This window comes from Perca flavescens, chromosome 19, assembly GCF_004354835.1.
Source record: "Perca flavescens isolate YP-PL-M2 chromosome 19, PFLA_1.0, whole genome shotgun sequence".
NCBI lineage: Eukaryota > Metazoa > Chordata > Actinopteri > Perciformes > Percidae > Perca > Perca flavescens.
In genome coordinates, this window is record NC_041349.1 from 9,209,857 (window position 1) to 9,227,356 (window position 17,500).

At 43.7% G+C, this 17,500-nt stretch overlaps 1 protein-coding gene across 4 annotated transcripts in view; it reads right to left on the reverse strand.

The window, feature by feature from the left end:
• The window catches only part of LOC114573908 (type II inositol 3,4-bisphosphate 4-phosphatase), a 64,225-nt gene that overhangs the window by 9,822 nt on the left and 36,903 nt on the right, over nt 1-17,500 (reverse strand). For all 4 annotated transcript variants that reach the window (XM_028606126.1, XM_028606125.1, XM_028606127.1 and 1 more), the window contains 8 exons: nt 14,886-15,016; nt 12,296-12,403; nt 11,094-11,202; nt 8,955-9,120; nt 7,894-8,082; nt 7,355-7,772; nt 4,880-5,085; nt 522-645 (listed from right to left, as the gene is read on the reverse strand). In XM_028606126.1, the coding sequence (XP_028461927.1) occupies nt 522-645; nt 4,880-5,085; nt 7,355-7,772; nt 7,894-8,082; nt 8,955-9,120; nt 11,094-11,202; nt 12,296-12,403; nt 14,886-15,016 (1,451 nt within the window). The remainder of the gene's footprint in view (nt 1-521; nt 646-4,879; nt 5,086-7,354; nt 7,773-7,893; nt 8,083-8,954; nt 9,121-11,093; nt 11,203-12,295; nt 12,404-14,885; nt 15,017-17,500) is intronic.

The window sequence follows — 17,500 nt, forward strand, 5'->3', positions numbered from 1 at the left end:
TGTGTGTGTGTGTGTGTGTGTCTGTGTGTGTGTGACAAAAAAAGCGACAATAACATTGAAAAAGTGCAAAAACATTGAAAGAAGTGACAAAAAAAGACAAAAACATTGAAAAAGTGTTTTGAAAAGCAGACTATAGCATTGCTTAGTGTGTGTGTTGAAAACCCCCAAAAATAACATATATCATAACATATTTAATATAATATATATATTAATCTGTTTTTGCTCATATATTAATCTGTCTTTTGCTTACATACTGATCTGTTTTTGCTCATATATTAATCTGTCTTTTGCTTACATACTGATCTGTTTTTGCTCATATATTAATCTGTCTTTTGCTTACATACTGATCTGTTTTTGTATTTTATGACAGAAAGAGCTCTCATTGAGCAACTGTGAAGAGTGTAGGAAAGCACGTAGACAGATAAGAAGAGTGCACATCAGATATTTTTCCCAAAGATGGTTTGTTTGTGTGTGTGTGTGTGTGTGTGTGTGTGTGTGTGTGTGTGTGTGTGTGTGTGTACCGTAGGTGCTGAGCAAGCCTTCAAACTGAACCAGGAGTCCGACAGAGTGAAGCTGCAGCAGGAAGTCAGGATCCTCCAGACCTCCGAACAGCTTCAGCATGAAACCACACACGACCGCTGAGAGCTGGGGGAGAAGAAGAAGAGACGCTGGTACTGACCCTCAGAGACACAAGGAAGCTGAGATACTTATGCCTCACTTTGGAGCTGTAAACAGGGTTCATACGCATTTTAACCAATACTTTTCCATGACTTTTTCGGCAAATTTCCATGACTATGTGTTCCTGAAAATGTTAGTCGACATTATACAATAAGAATACAAATCTGAGTTAAAGTTTACCCTCAGTAACTATAAAATGAATGATAATGTCTGTGGTTCATAGTGGGATTCGTAATATCGCTCCCCGAATACAACGCTGAGGTTAAGACAACCTGAAAATACATTTAGTGTCACACATATTATTATGCTGTGTTAAAAAAAAAAATTCCATGACTTTTCCAAAACTTTCTGGGTCTTTTTATGTTTCCAAAACCTTTCCAGGCCTGGAATTTTGCATTTTAAATTAATTTAAAAATTAAATTCCATAACTTTTCCAGTTTTTTTTTCAAAACGTATGAACCCTGTGTAAAGATTAACTGATTAGTTGACAAAAATTTTGTAACTTTGGGATAGTGTTCATTTTGTCACCTATTTTTAATTTAGTCTTAGTCTAAATTTTTGTTAATCAAGTTTTAGTTGACTAAAAGTCATGTCATTTTAGTCATGTTTTAGTCAAAACACTTTTTTTAAATAAATTATTTCTGATAACCATTTCAGTCAAATAGTTATAAAAATTAATAAATTATATAAAGTTATATAAATAACAAGCCTCTTCCTTATTTCACCAGTCAACGACAAAAAGGATATTTTACAATAAAATAAATGCAGCACGAAACTGGCGAGGCGTCTCGTGTTGGAAATAGAGACAAACCTTTACACCGTTTAACTGTCAGCATTTTAACTGTGTTAAATCCAACTGCTAGCTAACGGTATGCTAACGTTACCTGCTGCCAAGTGTAGTGTTAACTAGCTAACGGTATGCTAACGTTACCTGCTGCCAAGTGTAGTGTTAACTAGCTAACGGTATGCTAACGTTACCTGCTGACAAGTGTAGTGTTAACTAGCTAACAGTATGCTAACGTTACCTGCTGCCAAGTGTAGTGTTAACTAGCGCCCCGTGCAGCGATGTTTCGGTAGACTCTAACGTGCGTTTAGGAGCATCAGAGAGAAGCGCAGGCTATTCGGTCCGGTAGATACCGGTCGTTAGGGCACCTGTCGGTGCCGTAGCACCGGGTCTCGGTAACGGCTGAATATTCTATCTCATGATGAAAAAGTAGAGACGATTGTAGACGAAAATAAAGAGAGATTTTATGTTAGTTTTTATTTTATGCAAAACATTTTAGTCTCGTCTTTTTTCGTCAACAATAATGCATGTTAATTTAGTCTTAGTCAGCGTTTTTGGACATCGGCGCAGTCTCATCATCGTCTCGTCTTAGTCATGGAAAAAAAGGTCGTCGACGAACATATTTAGTCTCGTCTGACGAAATTAACACTACTTTGGGAAGAGTAAAATTTTTTTTGTGTATAAATATATAAAGTTTTTGCTAAGAAGCGCTCTTCTCTCTTAGTTTGCCCAGACGCCGTTTTAAGATTTATTTCCCCTCTTTGACACCGGAGAGGAGATTGCCTGCACTCATATGAGTGTGGGGGACACAGAGCCAGGAGTTTAGTATAGGTCAAAACATCCGCCCCGCTGACGGGCAACTGGCGTTCGTCCGTACGGCAGAAGAGGGCACTAGTAGGGCCGGGGGTTTGCTGAGGGGAAGGCAATAAAAAGGCGTCTGCTCGGCAACAGGGAGCGACGCGACGCCTCAGTGAACTGCCACACCGGTCTACACCATGACTTTTTCGTGACTTTTTCATCGTGACTTTTCCGTGACTTTTTCATCGTGACTTTTTCATTGTGACTTTTTCATCGTGACTTTTTCATGACAAAACAAGTGACAAAAACATTTAAAAGTGCAAAAACATTGAAAAAGTGCAAAAACATTTGAAAAAGTGCAAAAACATTGATCATATCTGTTCTGCAGATATTCCACACAAAGTTGGAAGTGCACGCTCGTTTAGAAGAAGTCTCCCGGCTAATCCTGCCTTGTACAAGCCGAAGTTGGAGAAACCGCTAGCTAGCTAACATGATCCTTTCCTAGGTACTGCGCATGTGCGACTGACAACAAAGATGTTACAGCAGTTGAGATGTCTCACTCTGTAGCTAAAACAGAGAGCTGAACACATAGGGTGAAAAGAGGAGCTGCAGCAATGTGCAGTACAACAAAAATATGGTGTTTTAACCTCAAATTATAATTATGAACCTGAAAATGAGGATAATATGAGCACTCAGAAATAAGAGTAGAATTGACCGTTCGCAAAACCCCGCCCTCAAACGGTCCTCGTCCAATCCTAGCTCAGCAACTGTAACTAAGGAGAAGGACCCCCGTCAAACATGGCGATTTCAGCAAGATGGTGAAACGATGCGCCTATGGCACCTGCAAGTCTGACACCAGGTACCCCAAAAGTTTAGAGGGAGGGGTCGTTTTTTTCGCCTTTCCAAAGCCCAAGACCCAAGCGGATAGATGCCAACAATGGATTAAGCGGTGTGGGAGACCCCACTCACAGCTAAATGCCTCGAAGATTAATAAGCATAGCTACATATGTCTGCTCCAAGGTAAGTAAAGCTAGCGAGCTAACTTATATCAATTATCAATAAGTAGTTTAAGTAGCTAAGTTACAATCTGTAAAACTGCACTTAAGTTAACAGTTGTGGTTCTATATAGCATTATTATCGAAAGTAAGTAAGTAAGTAAGTAAAATTTATTTGTATAGCACATTTCACAGATAAAAATCACAAAGTGCTTCACAACAAATGGATGGATACACAACATTTATACATTACAGTACATAAACAAAATAAGCAGAAAACCACATAAAACCGCCATAACCACACTATAGTCTAATTAAACGCCTCTTTGAAAAGAAGAGTTTTCAACTCAGTTTTAAAATTTGTAACTTTGTCCAAACAACAATGTAGTAAAGTTAGAACATTAGATACTTTATTATTTCGTAGGAAATTCAGGCAGCCTGATAGCTGTTAGCCTGTCAAGCACATGTTGCTATCGACACAGATAGCAACTTTGATTCAGCAAGAGGTTGAGGGTCATTGAACACATCCCTCCACTGCATATTGCAGCCCTTTCTGTCGTGGCCTGGAGGATATGTCTGCTGCATTACTCCAAAACCAATCATATACCAACAGGTATGGAGCTCAACCCAGCCATGGCTATGTGTCTGGTTCTCAATTGTTTGACGGGCGTAGTAACAGTAACTAGGGGGCGTGGCTTTTGCGAACGGTCAATTTAAAATAGAAACTTTAAAAGCGATTAGACTCACGAATAAGATATTACGTTATATACGCTATAAATAGAGGTGGACCGATTCATCGGTTTTGCCGATTCATCGGCACCGATAGTTGATTGGTGGAACTATCGTTATCGGCAAAAATCCATTCCAATGCCGATCCTGGTTGCGTCCGTTGCTGGAGCGGCTGAGAAGTGCGCGCTGTCATTCATTACACGGTACGTGAGAGCTGAGAAGGGTCTGCTGGCCTCTAGAGGGTCTTTCTAGCCTTTACAGGTGATCTTCTATCCAGATGGAACTTGGGCCTTTTTTTGGGGTTGTTGAGCATTAAATCCAAACTGTTACATCCAAGATTTATCCACCTGATGTCCATAATTCATCACGTTTTCGGTCATTTCTGCCGCTAACTCCGTGCTACCCATAGACAGTAGGTGCTACCATGATGCCTTTTGTTTATGTTTTCAACCAATGGGAAGGCAGGTCCGTCACACATTACGCCTTATATGGGCATCCGAGCGAGAACAGAGAGTATATAGTGGGAGAGATAGATCCCTCCAGGTCAGAGTTCGTCTGTTACCGCTCTAAACCGACAGCTTAACTGTTTTTATTTGTTATTTTTTACTTTTTGTTTCAGTTTGAATGAATGTCTTTTATAGACTTCAATAGTTATATTTATTTCATTTATCATGTTTTCATGGTTTAATACAGTTTTTTTATTTTTATAATAAAGTTCAGCACTGTTTTACTTGGGAGTGTCATGTTTGTTTTTATCCAGTATCAATTCTAAATACTACCGGTCGATTAATCGGTTATCGGCAAATACGGCCCAACCTAGCCCATCGGCATCGGTAAAATCCACTATCGGTCGACCTCTAGCTATAAATACAGAAAACCGTGTCTCCGGTCTCACCGCCTGGCTGAAGACGGCGTGGCGTCTCTGGACGATGTGTTCAGGGCCCTGGGCGATGCTCGCCGCCACCGCCCCCTGCAGGACCACAAAGGTCATGGCGGCTCGGGCCTTCCCCGCCGCCTCTCGCACGCAGTCCCTGAGCGTAACCACCAGAGGGAGCAGCTGCTCCTGCCAGGAGGAGGAGGAGGAGGAAGAGGAGTAGGAGGCTGGAGGACACACACAAGTTCAGAATTTAAATTATCTGCCTTATTTTAATCAATAAGTCAAAGTTGCTGTTGCTGTCATTTTAAAAATGAATAACTGAATATAAGACGCCCCCCATCTTTTCAAGACCAAATCTTGTTTTGATTTTTGTGATTAACAATTTTTATTTTGTAAACAACATTATTGCAACATAAATATACCCAACCCCCGTCATCACCACCCACCCAGACGATTGGATGTCGTGTTGTGTGATTTTCTGTCATGTTGTTTGATTTGCTGTTGTTTTGTGTTATTTGCTGTTATGTTGTGTGATTTGCTGTCGTGTTGTGTGATTTGCTGTCGTGTTGTGCGATTTGCTGTTGTGTTGTGTAATGTGTGATTTGCTGTTGTGTGATTTGCTGTCGTGTTGTGTTATTTGCTGTCGTGTTGTGTGATTTGCTGTCGTGTTGTGTGATTTGCTGTTGTGTGTGATTTGCTGTCGTGTTGTGTGATTTGCTGTCTTGTGTGATTTGCTGTCGTGTGTGATTTGCTGTTGTGTGTGATTTGCTGTCGTGTTGTGTGATTTGCTGTCGTGTTGTGTGAGTTGCTGTCGTGTTGTGTGAGTTGCTGTCTTGTGTGATTTGCTGTCTTGTTGTGTGATTTGCTGTCTTGTTGTGTGATTTGCTGTCGTGTTGTGTGATTTGCTGTCGTGTTGTGTGATTTGCTGTCGTGTTGTGTGATTTGCTGTCGAGTTGTGCGATTTGATGTCTTGTGTGATTTGATGTCTTGTTGTGTGATTTGCTGTTGTGTTGTGTGATTTGCTGTTGTGTTGTGTGATTTGCTGTTGTGTTGTGTGATTTGCTGTCGTGTTGTGTGATTTGCTGTCGTGTTGTGTGAGTTGCTGTTGTGTTGTGTGATTTGCTGTCTTGTGTGATTTGCTGTCTTGTTGTGTGATTTGCTGTCTTGTTGTGTGATTTGCTGTCGTGTTGTGTGATTTGCTGTCGTGTTGTGTGATTTGCTGTCTTATTGTGTAATTTGCTGTCGTGTTGTGTGATTTGCTGTCTTGTTGTGTGATTTGCTGTCTTGTTGTGTGATTTGCTGTCGTGTTGTGTGATTTGCTGTCGTGTTGTGTGATTTGCTGTCTTATTGTGTAATTTGCTGTCGTGTTGTGTGATTTGCTGTTGTGTGTGATTTGCTGTTGTGTTGTGTGATTTGCTGTTGTGTGTAATTTGCTGTCGTGTTGTGTGATTTGCTGTCTTCTGTGATTTGCTGTCATGTTGTGTAATTTGCTGTCGTGTTATGAGATTTGCTGTTGTGTGAGATTTGCTGTCGTGTGTGATTTGCTGTCGTGTGTGATTTGCTGTCGTGTGTGATTTGCTGTTGTGTTGTGTGATTTGCTGTCGTGTTGTGTGATTTGCTGTCATGTTGTGTGATTTGCTGTAGTGTTGTGAGATTTGCTGTCGTGTGTGATTTGCTGTAGTGTTGTGAGATTTGCGGACGTGTGTGATTTGCTGTCGTGTGTGATTTGCTGTCGTGTGTGATTTGCTGTTGTGTTGTGTAATGTGTGATTTGCTGTTGTGTTGTGTGATTTGCTGTCTTGTTGTGTGATTTGCTGTTGTGTGATTTGCTATCGTGTTGTGTGATTTGCTGTTGTGCTGTCGTGTTGTGTGATTTGCTGTCATGTTGTGTGATTTGCTGTCGTGTTGTGTGATTTGCTGTCGTGTTGTGTGATTTGCTGTAGTGTTGTGAGATTTGCGGTCGTGTGTGATTTGCTGTCGTGTGTGATTTGCTGTTGTGTTGTGTAATGTGTGATTTGCTGTTGTGTTGTGTGATTTGCTGTCTTGTTGTGTGATTTGCTGTTGTGTGATTTGCTGTTGTGTGATTTGCTATCGTGTTGTGTGATTTGCTGTTGTGCTGTCGTGTTGTGTGATTTGCTGTCATGCTGTGTGATTTGCTGTCGTGTTGTGTGATTTGCTGTCGTGTTGTGTGATTTGCTGTCGTGTTGTGTGATTTGCTGTCTTGTTGTGTGATTTGCTGTCGTGTTGTGTGATTTGCTGTAGGGCCACTGTAAAACATACAACGTGCAACATGAACATATATGTGAAGTTTGGGGACCACGATATGCTTATCTTTGACTGTTGGCGCTTTTAACGCATTTGTGCGCTAACCATCTCCAAACAATACACACTCTGTGACACCATATTTCTCGGCTGCTTGGCAGTTGTTTGACGACTCTGCTGCTTTTAATACAGTCGTCCTAAAGTTAGCATCAAATGTGAAATAATGTCCCACCGGTGTTGTGAGAGTTTGTGTCTCCTGTGGCTTCCCGCCCCTCTGATGATGTCATCTCCTGGGGACGGAGCTCCTGCCCCTCTGATGATGTCATCTCCTGGGGACGGTGCTCCCGCCCCTCTGATGATGTCATCTCCTGGGGACGGTGCTCCCGCCCCTCTGATGATGTCATCTCCTGGGGACGGAGCTCCCGCCACTCTGATGATGTCATCTCCTGGGGACGGTGCTCCCGCCCCTCTGATGATGTCATTTCCTGGGGACGGAGCTCCCGCCCCTCTGATGATGTCATCTCCTGGGGACGGAGCTCCCGCCCCTCTGATGATGTCATCTCCTGGGGACGGAGCTCCCGCCCCTGCAGCCGGTCACCCATGGCGTGGATGCAGTCGAGGCTCATGGCGACGTTTGCCCACGCTCTGTCCTACACACACACACACACACACACACACACACTTAACACACAAAGTCACGGACGCAATTACACACACACACACACACACACGGTCACACACACACACACACACACACACGCTCCGACTTGCCCATTCCTCCTCGTCGTACTCCTGCGCGTCCCGTTGGCTTGCGTCCTGTTGCCCCGGCGACGTGTTATCGCAGAGCAGCCCGTTGCTGTGGACGTGGCTGCTGTGGTCGCTGGCCGAGCGCCGGCGGTGGATCGCCAGCAGGGCGCGCTTCACCAGCTCTTCTTTCAGCGCGTGGACAAACTGCTGCGTCTGATGGAGGAAGACACAACGAGATGCTCTTTTATATAGACCTTAGTGGTCCCCTAATACTGTATCTGAAGTCTCTTTTATATAGACCTTAGTGGTCCTCTAATACTGTATCTGAAGTCTCTTTTATATAGACCTTAGTGGTCCCCTAATACTGTATCTGAAGTCTCTTTTATATAGACCTTAGTGGTCCCCTAATACTGTATCTGAAGTCTCTTTTATATAGGCCTTAGTGGTCCCCTAATACTGTATCTGAAGTCTCTTTTATATAGACCTTAGTGGTCCCCTAATACTGTATCTGAAGTCTCTTTTATATAGACCTTAGTGGTCCCCTAATACTGTATCTGAAGTCTCTTTTATATAGACCTTAGTGGTCCCCTAATACTGTATCTGAAGTCTCTTTTATATAGACCTTAGTGGTCCCCTAATACTGTATCTGAAGTCTATTTTATATAGACCTTAGTGGTCCCCTAATACTGTATCTGAAGTCTCTTTTATATAGGCCTTAGTGGTCCCCTAATACTGTATCTGAAGTCTCTTTTATATAGACCTTAGTGGTCCCCTAATACTGTATCTGAAGTCTCTTTTATATAGGCCTTAGTGGTCCCCTTACTGTATCTGAAGTCTCTTTTATATAGACCTTAGTGGTCCCCTAATACTGTATCTGAAGTCTCTTTTATATAGGCCTTAGTGGTCCCCTAATACTGTATCTGAAGTCTCTTTTATATAGACCTTAGTGGTCCCCTAATACTGTATCTGAAGTCTCTTTTATATAGACCTTAGTGGTCCCCTAATACTGTATCTGAAGTCTCTTTTATATAGACCTTAGTGGTCCCCTAATACTGCATCCCATATTCTCTCCCCCCTCTCCTCACCTGCTGGCTCAGGCTGTCCAGCACCTGCTGCAGCAGCGCGGAGTCGAGCTCCAGAGAGACGGCCAGCAGCTGCTCGGCGAGCCCGAAGACGAGAGGCTGCAGCTGGGCCACGCTGGCCAGCAGCTCCCTGGCTCTGGAGCTCTCGTCCTGGGAGTAAGAGACCGAGCTGGAGAGAGAGAGAGGGAGAGAGAAAGAGGGAGAGAGAGAGAGGGAGAGAGAGAGGGAGGGAGAAACAGTCCTGTTTTCATTATCACTTTTAAGGTAATCTTTTGACATTTTTGTCACTTTTTCCCAAGTTTTCATTATCACTTTAAAGGTTGTTTTTCTTTTTACATTTTTGTCGCTTGTTTCAACGTCTTTTTCCCAAGTTTTCATTATTACTTTAAAGGAGCTCTCGTCCTGTTACCTGCACTGATTAGGCTCGGGTTTTTTTTCTATCGAAAGTACTCGCGTAGCTATAGCGATCAAGATTAACTTAAAAATTGGCCGGAATTCTCTTTTAACGTTAACAAAAATGTATAAAATGATGTAAACATGGCGGAGTTAGCAAGAATGCCAAGTTTTCTATGTCTTTACACACCAGAAATGTGTCTGACGCAGCACTGCTGCTGCTGCTAGCCTTGTCTGGACACATGCATGTTTCCCATTAATAAAATGAAATACCATGTTAAACATAAATATATACTGATCTGATTACAGCAAAGACAACTGTCACTACCCGATGTGAGTCGAGTGCAGATGTGAGTCGCACATGCTCAGATTTAAACGGTTTACTGCATAACGTGTCGTACTGAAATTTGTGAAATCCGTAAAATAATAAACTTTTCTCTTTACATACAATAAGACAAGATGGAAGTCATTTCAAAAACGTTGTAGCTATCTATGATTGTTTGATTGCTAACGTTAGATCAAAACACCATTCAAGTGCCAGCCTTTGTTGTGTTTGATTGCTAACTTGTACCTAATGTTAGCTCAAAACGCCGTTAGCATCTAGTAGGCTACTTGATTGCTAACGTAAGCTCAAAACGCTGTTAGCATCTTACCTAGCAGTCATTTCGAAAACGTTGTAGCTATCTATGATTGTTAGCTTGCTAACGTTAGCTCAAAACACCATTCAAGTGCCAGCCTTTGTTGTGTTTGATTGCTAACTTGTAGCTAACGTTAGCTTAAAACGCCGTTAGTATCTAGTAGGCTACTTGATTTCTAATGCTAGCTCCAAACGCCGTTAGCATCTTAGCTAGCAGTCATTTCGAAAACGTTTTAGCTATCTATGATTGTTAGCTTGCTAACTTTAGCTCAAAACACCATTCATGTGCCAGCCTTTGTTGTGTTTGATTGCTACAGTACCTTGTAGATAACGTTAGTTTAAAATGCCGTTAGCATCTAGTAGGCTACTTGATTGCTAATGTTAGTTTCAAACGCCGCTAGCAGTCATTTCGAAAACGTTTTAGCTATCTATGATTGTTTGATTGCCAACGTTAGCTCAAAACCATAGACAGTATATTGGAGGCTACTTGTCGCAAAGTGACGCGTGGGCAACTCACATCTGCACTGGACTCACATCGGGTAGTGACAGTAACGTTGGCAGTATTGACGGCAAAATAAACAACAGAATATTTCGCAGATTAAATATTTCGCAGATTGACAGGTGCAATATTAGAAAATCTATTTTTCTTTTCTCCTGTGTAAATACACAACATTAATTTCAACGTGATTTAAAGAGTCCAGGGTGTGTTTAAGACTCAGAACTGATTTTTAAAAAGGTGGTTTAAAAAACTAGACATCAAAACAAAAGAAACTCTAGAGGATGCAACCCATAAAAATGTATTTTTAAAACGCATGAATTCTCTCTGAAAAGATCATTTGAGCACATCATAATGCCTTCAAAGTCCACATAATTCCACAAAATGTGAAGTATGTGTGTGTTAATCTACAGTGCAGCGGCACTAATCCTGACAGAGATTATAGAGACAATAATATGAAGAGATGGACAGAGAGTGTAAATGGAGGTCTGACACACACACACACACACACACACACACACACCGGACGCACACACACACACACACACACACACACACACACACACACACACACACACACACACACACACACACACACACACACACACACACACACCTGTCTCTATTGTTTGTGTGTTTACTGAGCAGTCTTTTCAGTCCTCCGTGTTTGAAGGCCTGGTGGTGATGAGCTGGAGCACCGAACGTTATGACCTCATACCACACACCTGAGAGAGAGAGAGAGAGAGAGAGAGAGAGAGAGAGAGAGAGAGAGGGAGAGGGAGGGAGTGAGACAGAGAGAGAAAGAGAGGGAGCGAGAGAGAGAGAGAGGGAGGGAGTGAGAGAGCGAGCGAGAGAGAGAGAGAGACAAAGAGAGCGAGAGGGAGAGAGCGAAAGAGAGAGGGAGCGAGAGAGGAAGAGAGCGAGAGAGAGAGAGAGGGAGGGAGAGAGAGAGCGAGAGAGAGAGAGAGGAAGGGAGTGAGAGAGAGAGCGAGAGAGAGAGAGACAAAGAGAGCGAGAGGGAGAGAGCGAAAGAGAGAGGGAGCGAGAGAGGAAGAGAGCGAGAGAGAGAGAGGGAGGGAGAGAGAGCGAGCGAGAGAGAGAGACAAAGAGAGCGAGAGGGAGAGAGCGAAAGAGAGAGGGAGCGAGAGAGGAAGAGAGCGAGAGAGAGAGAGAGGGAGGGAGTGAGAGAGCGAGCGAGCGAGAGAGACAAAGAGAGCGAGAGGGAGAGAGCGAAAGAGAGAGGGAGCGAGAGAGGAAGAGAGCGAGAGAGAGAGAGAGGAAGGGAGTGAGAGAGAGAGCGAGAGAGAGAGAGACAAAGAGAGCGAGAGGGAGAGAGCAAAAGAGAGAGGGAGCGAGAGAGGAAGAGAGCGAGAGAGAGAGAGGGAGGGAGTGAGAGAGCGAGAGAGAGAGAGAGAGAGACAAAGAGAGCGAGAGGGAGAGAGCAAAAGAGAGAGGGAGCGAGAGAGGAAGAGAGCGAGAGAGAGAGAGAGGGAGGGAGTGAGAGAGCGAGCGAGAGAGAGAGAGAGACAAAGAGAGCGAGAGGGAGAGAGCGAAAGAGAGAGGGAGCGAGAGAGGAAGAGAGCGAGAGAGAGAGAGAGGAAGGGAGTGAGAGAGGAATAACATTGTTATTGAACCTTTCATGCCAATAAAGCCCCTTTGAATTAAACTGAGAGACAGAGTGATTATTACAATGAATGACGTTTAAAAAAGGAAAGGCTGAGGCCTGTGAATCGTGCAGAAGAAAGAAAATGGAGACACTGAGTAAAAGAAGTAAACAACGTTAACGTTATGAAGAGATAAAGCAGCGTGTGAACCTGCCTGGGCGGTTTGGACCGGTGACCTCCATCCTCTGGGAGTGCAGGTTGGTGGGAACGAACTGAAGGTGTTTGTCCGATTTACTGCTGCTCGACTTGAAACAGGACGAGGCTGTTTTTGGAAGACAAAGAACAGGAAAAAAAGAAAAAAAAGGACGAGATTTAAAACCATTGACATATATAAAATGGACCACCAGATCCTGTGTCTCTGGACGGAGACCAGTGAAGGATATTAGAAGTCACTTTTCCGGTGATCTCTTGCTTTACTGAGCAGCCTCCAACTGAGCTTGTAGACGTAGATGTGACGTGAGCAACGTGTCTGAAAGTTGTAAGTCTTCTGGTAGCTGTGCCGAGAGAAATCTCAATCATTCCCAAACTTACAGAGACGGAGAGTGTAGGTATATGTAAGGAGATAACATAAACACAGGCTAATTACTGATCACTAACATGCTAGTTAACATTAGTAATTAAACCTAAACAGCTCATGTAAGTCCAAACTGCCTGTGAGCTTCTCCTGTACTATACGGTAATTCCTCTACTGTGTGACAGTAAGTCTCGTGGTTATGAACCAATCGTTAGCCTATTTTTATAAAAGCGTCTGTTACGGAGCCATAACGTGAGCTACAAGGTAATGGAGCCTTTTATACATTGTCGTGTTTCTTTAGAAATAAACAACGGACAAATAGAGTCTTTAAACACTTCAGATGTGAAGTTATTCTCTGTCAAAGTGGCACCAAAATGAATGGGAGTCAATGGGATGCTAACGGTGAGGTTATCGCTTGGTAGCATCAAAATGGCGCCATAGGAGGTTCGAGTTCTGAAGCGAAGCTTACCCCCCCTTGTTTAAAACAAACGCAGACGACCAACGAGGTAAATTACACAATAACAATTTGTGCAAAAAGTGAAAAAATAGTGTGGCCGGGTTAGCTCAGTTGGTAGCGGGCACTGTAGAAATATTTTATTAAAAGGTCCCATGGCATGAAAAAGTCAGTTTATGAGGTTTTTTAACATTAATATGAGTTCCCCCAGCCTGCCTATGGTCCCCCAGTGGCTAGAAATGGTAATAGGTGTAAACCGAGCCCTGGGTATCCCGCTCTGCCTTTGAGAAAATGAAAGATCAGATGGGCCAATCAGGAATCTTCTCCTTATGAGGTCATAAGGAGCAAGGTTACCTCCCCTTTCTCTGCTTTGCCCGCCCAGAGAATTTGGCCCCTAACCCCATGAGAGAGAGACATCATGGCTTTCAAACGAGCAAAGTGGTAGTTGGTCAAGGCCCCACCCTCCACCTTGCATAAAAGAGACTTCAGATACAGTATTAGGGGACCACTAAGGTCTATATAAAAGAGACTTCAGATACAGTATTAGGGGACCACTAAGGTCTATATAAAAGAGACTTCAGATACAGTATTAGGGGACCACTAAGGTCTATATAAAAGAGACTTCAGATACAGTATTAGGGGACCACTAAGGTCTATATAAAAGAGACTTCAGATACAGTATTAGGGGACCACTAAGGTCTATATAAAAGAGACTTCAGATACAGTATTAGGGGACCACTAAGGTCTATATAAAAGAGACTTCATATATTCATATATTCGAAATCTAAACAGTTCATTTCTCACCTAAAATGTTGTCAGAAGTGAATTTAGTGATGAATAAGATGGCGAAAATGGATAAAATCGTCCCGTTGTTGGCCTGTCTATGCACCTGCTATGGGTTGCTACTCCCTCTTATGACGTCATCACACAGTTACTGTAAAAAACATTACCTTTGAAGAAACCCCAATAAATGTTATTTTAACGCATTTTAAGACAGAAATGTTTAAATATATACATATTGAGCACTTTATTTACATATTAATTGGTTGTGGTGGTTAACCTGCACTTTACACTTTAATAAACTGGAGTCAGATTTGACAGGCCTCAGGGCCTCATTTTAGACATAATTCCCTCTACAGCAGGGCTCTTTTTTAAACCAAGGACCACTTAACTGAAAGAGAAAGATATTGTATAAAATGAAGTTGCGTTTTAAACTGGGCCTACAGTAACGTGTAGGGCAGCCTCAAGCCTTTATACATACCTGTTTTGCATAGAATACTAAGCCCTTAAAAAACTTTATAATTGATTTTATGAATTAAATTTTAACACATACATGCGGACAGTGAATCCTTAGAATGAACTGTATCTGTGGATGGCTATCTTAGAGACTACCTTACCTACAGGTCAGTAAGCCTGTGTAATCAGTGGGGATTTATATTTGCTAATAATATGTTGGATTCACTTTTTAATTCTTAATAAAACTTCAAAAAAATTGACAATAATTTGGAGGCCCCTCACCTGCAGTGACTCTCAGGACCCCCTAGGGGTCCCGGGACCCCCTGTTGAAGATCCCTGCTCTACAGTACACACATGTATGTAGAAGTGTATGCCTCGGCGAAGAAGGCCCAGGGTTCGAGTCCGACCTGTGACGATTTCCTGCGTGTCTAACCCCCTTTCTCTCCTCTTTGATACGTAGCTGTCCTATCGCCCCCAAAAAATAATCTAAAAAAATAAAAATAGAAGCATTAATTGTGCGGCCTTTTGATTTAATTTCACCTGAGAGTTTGTCGAGCTCGGCGAGCGTTTCCTGGTAACAGCCAATCAGGTGGTTGCAGTGGTTGATGACATCGTGGCGGAGCCCATCCCAGTGGGGTGAAAGGTCGCCGAGCTCCTTCACTTCCTGGATCCTGAGGAGAAGAGAGAGACACACCGGCTCGTTAGAGATGGATTAAATGAAGTCTTCTGTCAGACAGTCGGAGCTTAAAGTGCTCATATTGCGCTTTTTGGTCTTTTTCCCCTTTCCTTTATTGTGTTATATATCTTTTTTTGTGTTACGTTATAATAGTTTACAAAGTGAAAAAGTCCAAAGTCCCCCCCAAAGAAAACAGAAAACACTGTTCACAAACTGCTCCAAACAGCTCTATTGTAGTCCAGCCTTTACTTCAGAGACCAACGTTATAATGCTCACCTAGCTTCTGACTGGCTAGTAGTCCTTACCTAGCTACTGTCAGGGCACGCCCTCATACTCTGCTTCTGACTGGCTAGTAGTCCTTACCTAGCTACTGTCAGGGCACGCCCTCATACTCTGCTTCTGACTGGCTAGTAGTCCTTACCTATAGGTACTGTCAGGACACGCCCTCATACTCTGCTTCTGACTGGCTAGTAGTCCTTACCTAGGTACTGTCAGGACACGCCCTCATACTCTGCTCCTGACTGGCTAGTAGTCCTTACCTAGCTACTGTCAGGACACGCCCTCATACTCTGCTTCTGACTGGCTAGTAGTCCTTACCTAGCTACTGTCAGGGCACGCCCTCATACTCTGCTTCTGACTGGCTAGTAGTCCTTACCTAGCTACTGTCAGGACACGCCCTCATACTCTGCTTCTGACTGGCTAGTAGTCCTTACCTAGGTACTGTCAGGACACGCCCTCATACTCTGCTCCTGACTGGCTAGTAGTCCTTACCTAGGTACTGTCAGGGCACGCCCTCATACTCTGCTTCTGACTGGCTAGTAGTCCTTACCTATAGGTACTGTCAGGACACGCCCTCATACTCTGCTTCTGACTGGCTAGTAGTCCTTACCTAGGTACTGTCAGGACACGCCCTCATACTCTGCTCCTGACTGGCTAGTAGTCCTTACCTAGCTACTGTCAGGACACGCCCTCATACTCTGCTTCTGACTGGCTAGTAGTCCTTACCTAGCTACTGTCAGGGCACGCCCTCATACTCTGCTTCTGACTGGCTAGTAGTCCTTACCTATAGGTACTGTCAGGACATGCCCTCATACTCTGCTTCTGACTGGCTAGTAGTCCTTACCTAGGTACTGTCAGGACACGCCCTCATACTCTGCTCCTGACTGGCTAGTAGTCCTTACCTAGCTACTGTCAGGACACGCCCTCATACTCTGCTTCTGACTGGCTAGTAGTCCTTACCTAGGTACTGTCAGGACACGCCCTCATACTCTGCTCCTGACTGGCTAGTAGTCCTTACCTAGCTACTGTCAGGACACGCCCCTCATACTCTGCTTCTGACTGGCTAGTAGTCCTTACCTAGGTACTGTCAGGACACGCCCTCATACTCTGCTCCTGACTGGCTAGTAGTCCTTACCTAGGTACTGTCAGGGCACGCCCTCATACTCTGCTTCTGACTGGCTAGTAGTCCTTACCTATAGGTACTGTCAGGACACGCCCTCATACTCTGCTTCTGACTGGCTAGTAGTCCTTACCTAGGTACTGTCAGGACACGCCCTCATACTCTGCTCCTGACTGGCTAGTAGTCCTTACCTAGCTACTGTCAGGACACGCCCTCATACTCTGCTCCTGACTGGCTAGTAGTCCTTACCTAGCTACTGTCAGGGCACGCCCTCATACTCTGCTTCTGACTGGCTAGTAGTCCTTACCTATAGGTACTGTCAGGACACGCCCTCATACTCTGCTTCTGACTGGCTAGTAGTCCTTACCTAGGTACTGTCAGGACACGCCCTCATACTCTGCTCCTGACTGGCTAGTAGTCCTTACCTAGCTACTGTCAGGACACACCCTCATACTCTGCTCCTGACTGGCTAGTAGTCCTTACCTAGGTACTGTCAGGGCACGCCCTCATACTCTGCTTCTGACTGGCTAGTAGTCCTTACCTAGCTACTGTCAGGACACGCCCTCATACTCTGCTTCTGACTGGCTAGCAGTGCTGACCTACTGTAGGTGCTGCGCATGTGCGACTCCCAGCAAGTAGAGAACATGCAGCAAATTCTGAAAAATTGTGCAAAATAAGACGATACATTTTAAATCCAGATGAACAGTTTCCATTAAACGGTGGTCGTCTGAGCCAATAAGCTCTGAGCTCAAAGCTGTTATCCTGCTATCAATGCTAACGCTAACTACACCGTTCCTCTTCTCCTCGGTTTGTTCCAATCAAAATGTTAAAACACGATAAAAACCTTTCAGCAAAACAGCAGATGGAAAAAAAAGCTTCACATTAATTGAATACACACTCACACAGACACACACACAGAGACACAAAGACAAAAACACGGACACACAGACACAGACACACACACAGAGACACACACAGAGACACAAAGACAGACACAGACACAGACACACACACAGAGACACACAGACACACACAAACACACACACACACACAGAGACACAGACAAAAACACAGACACAA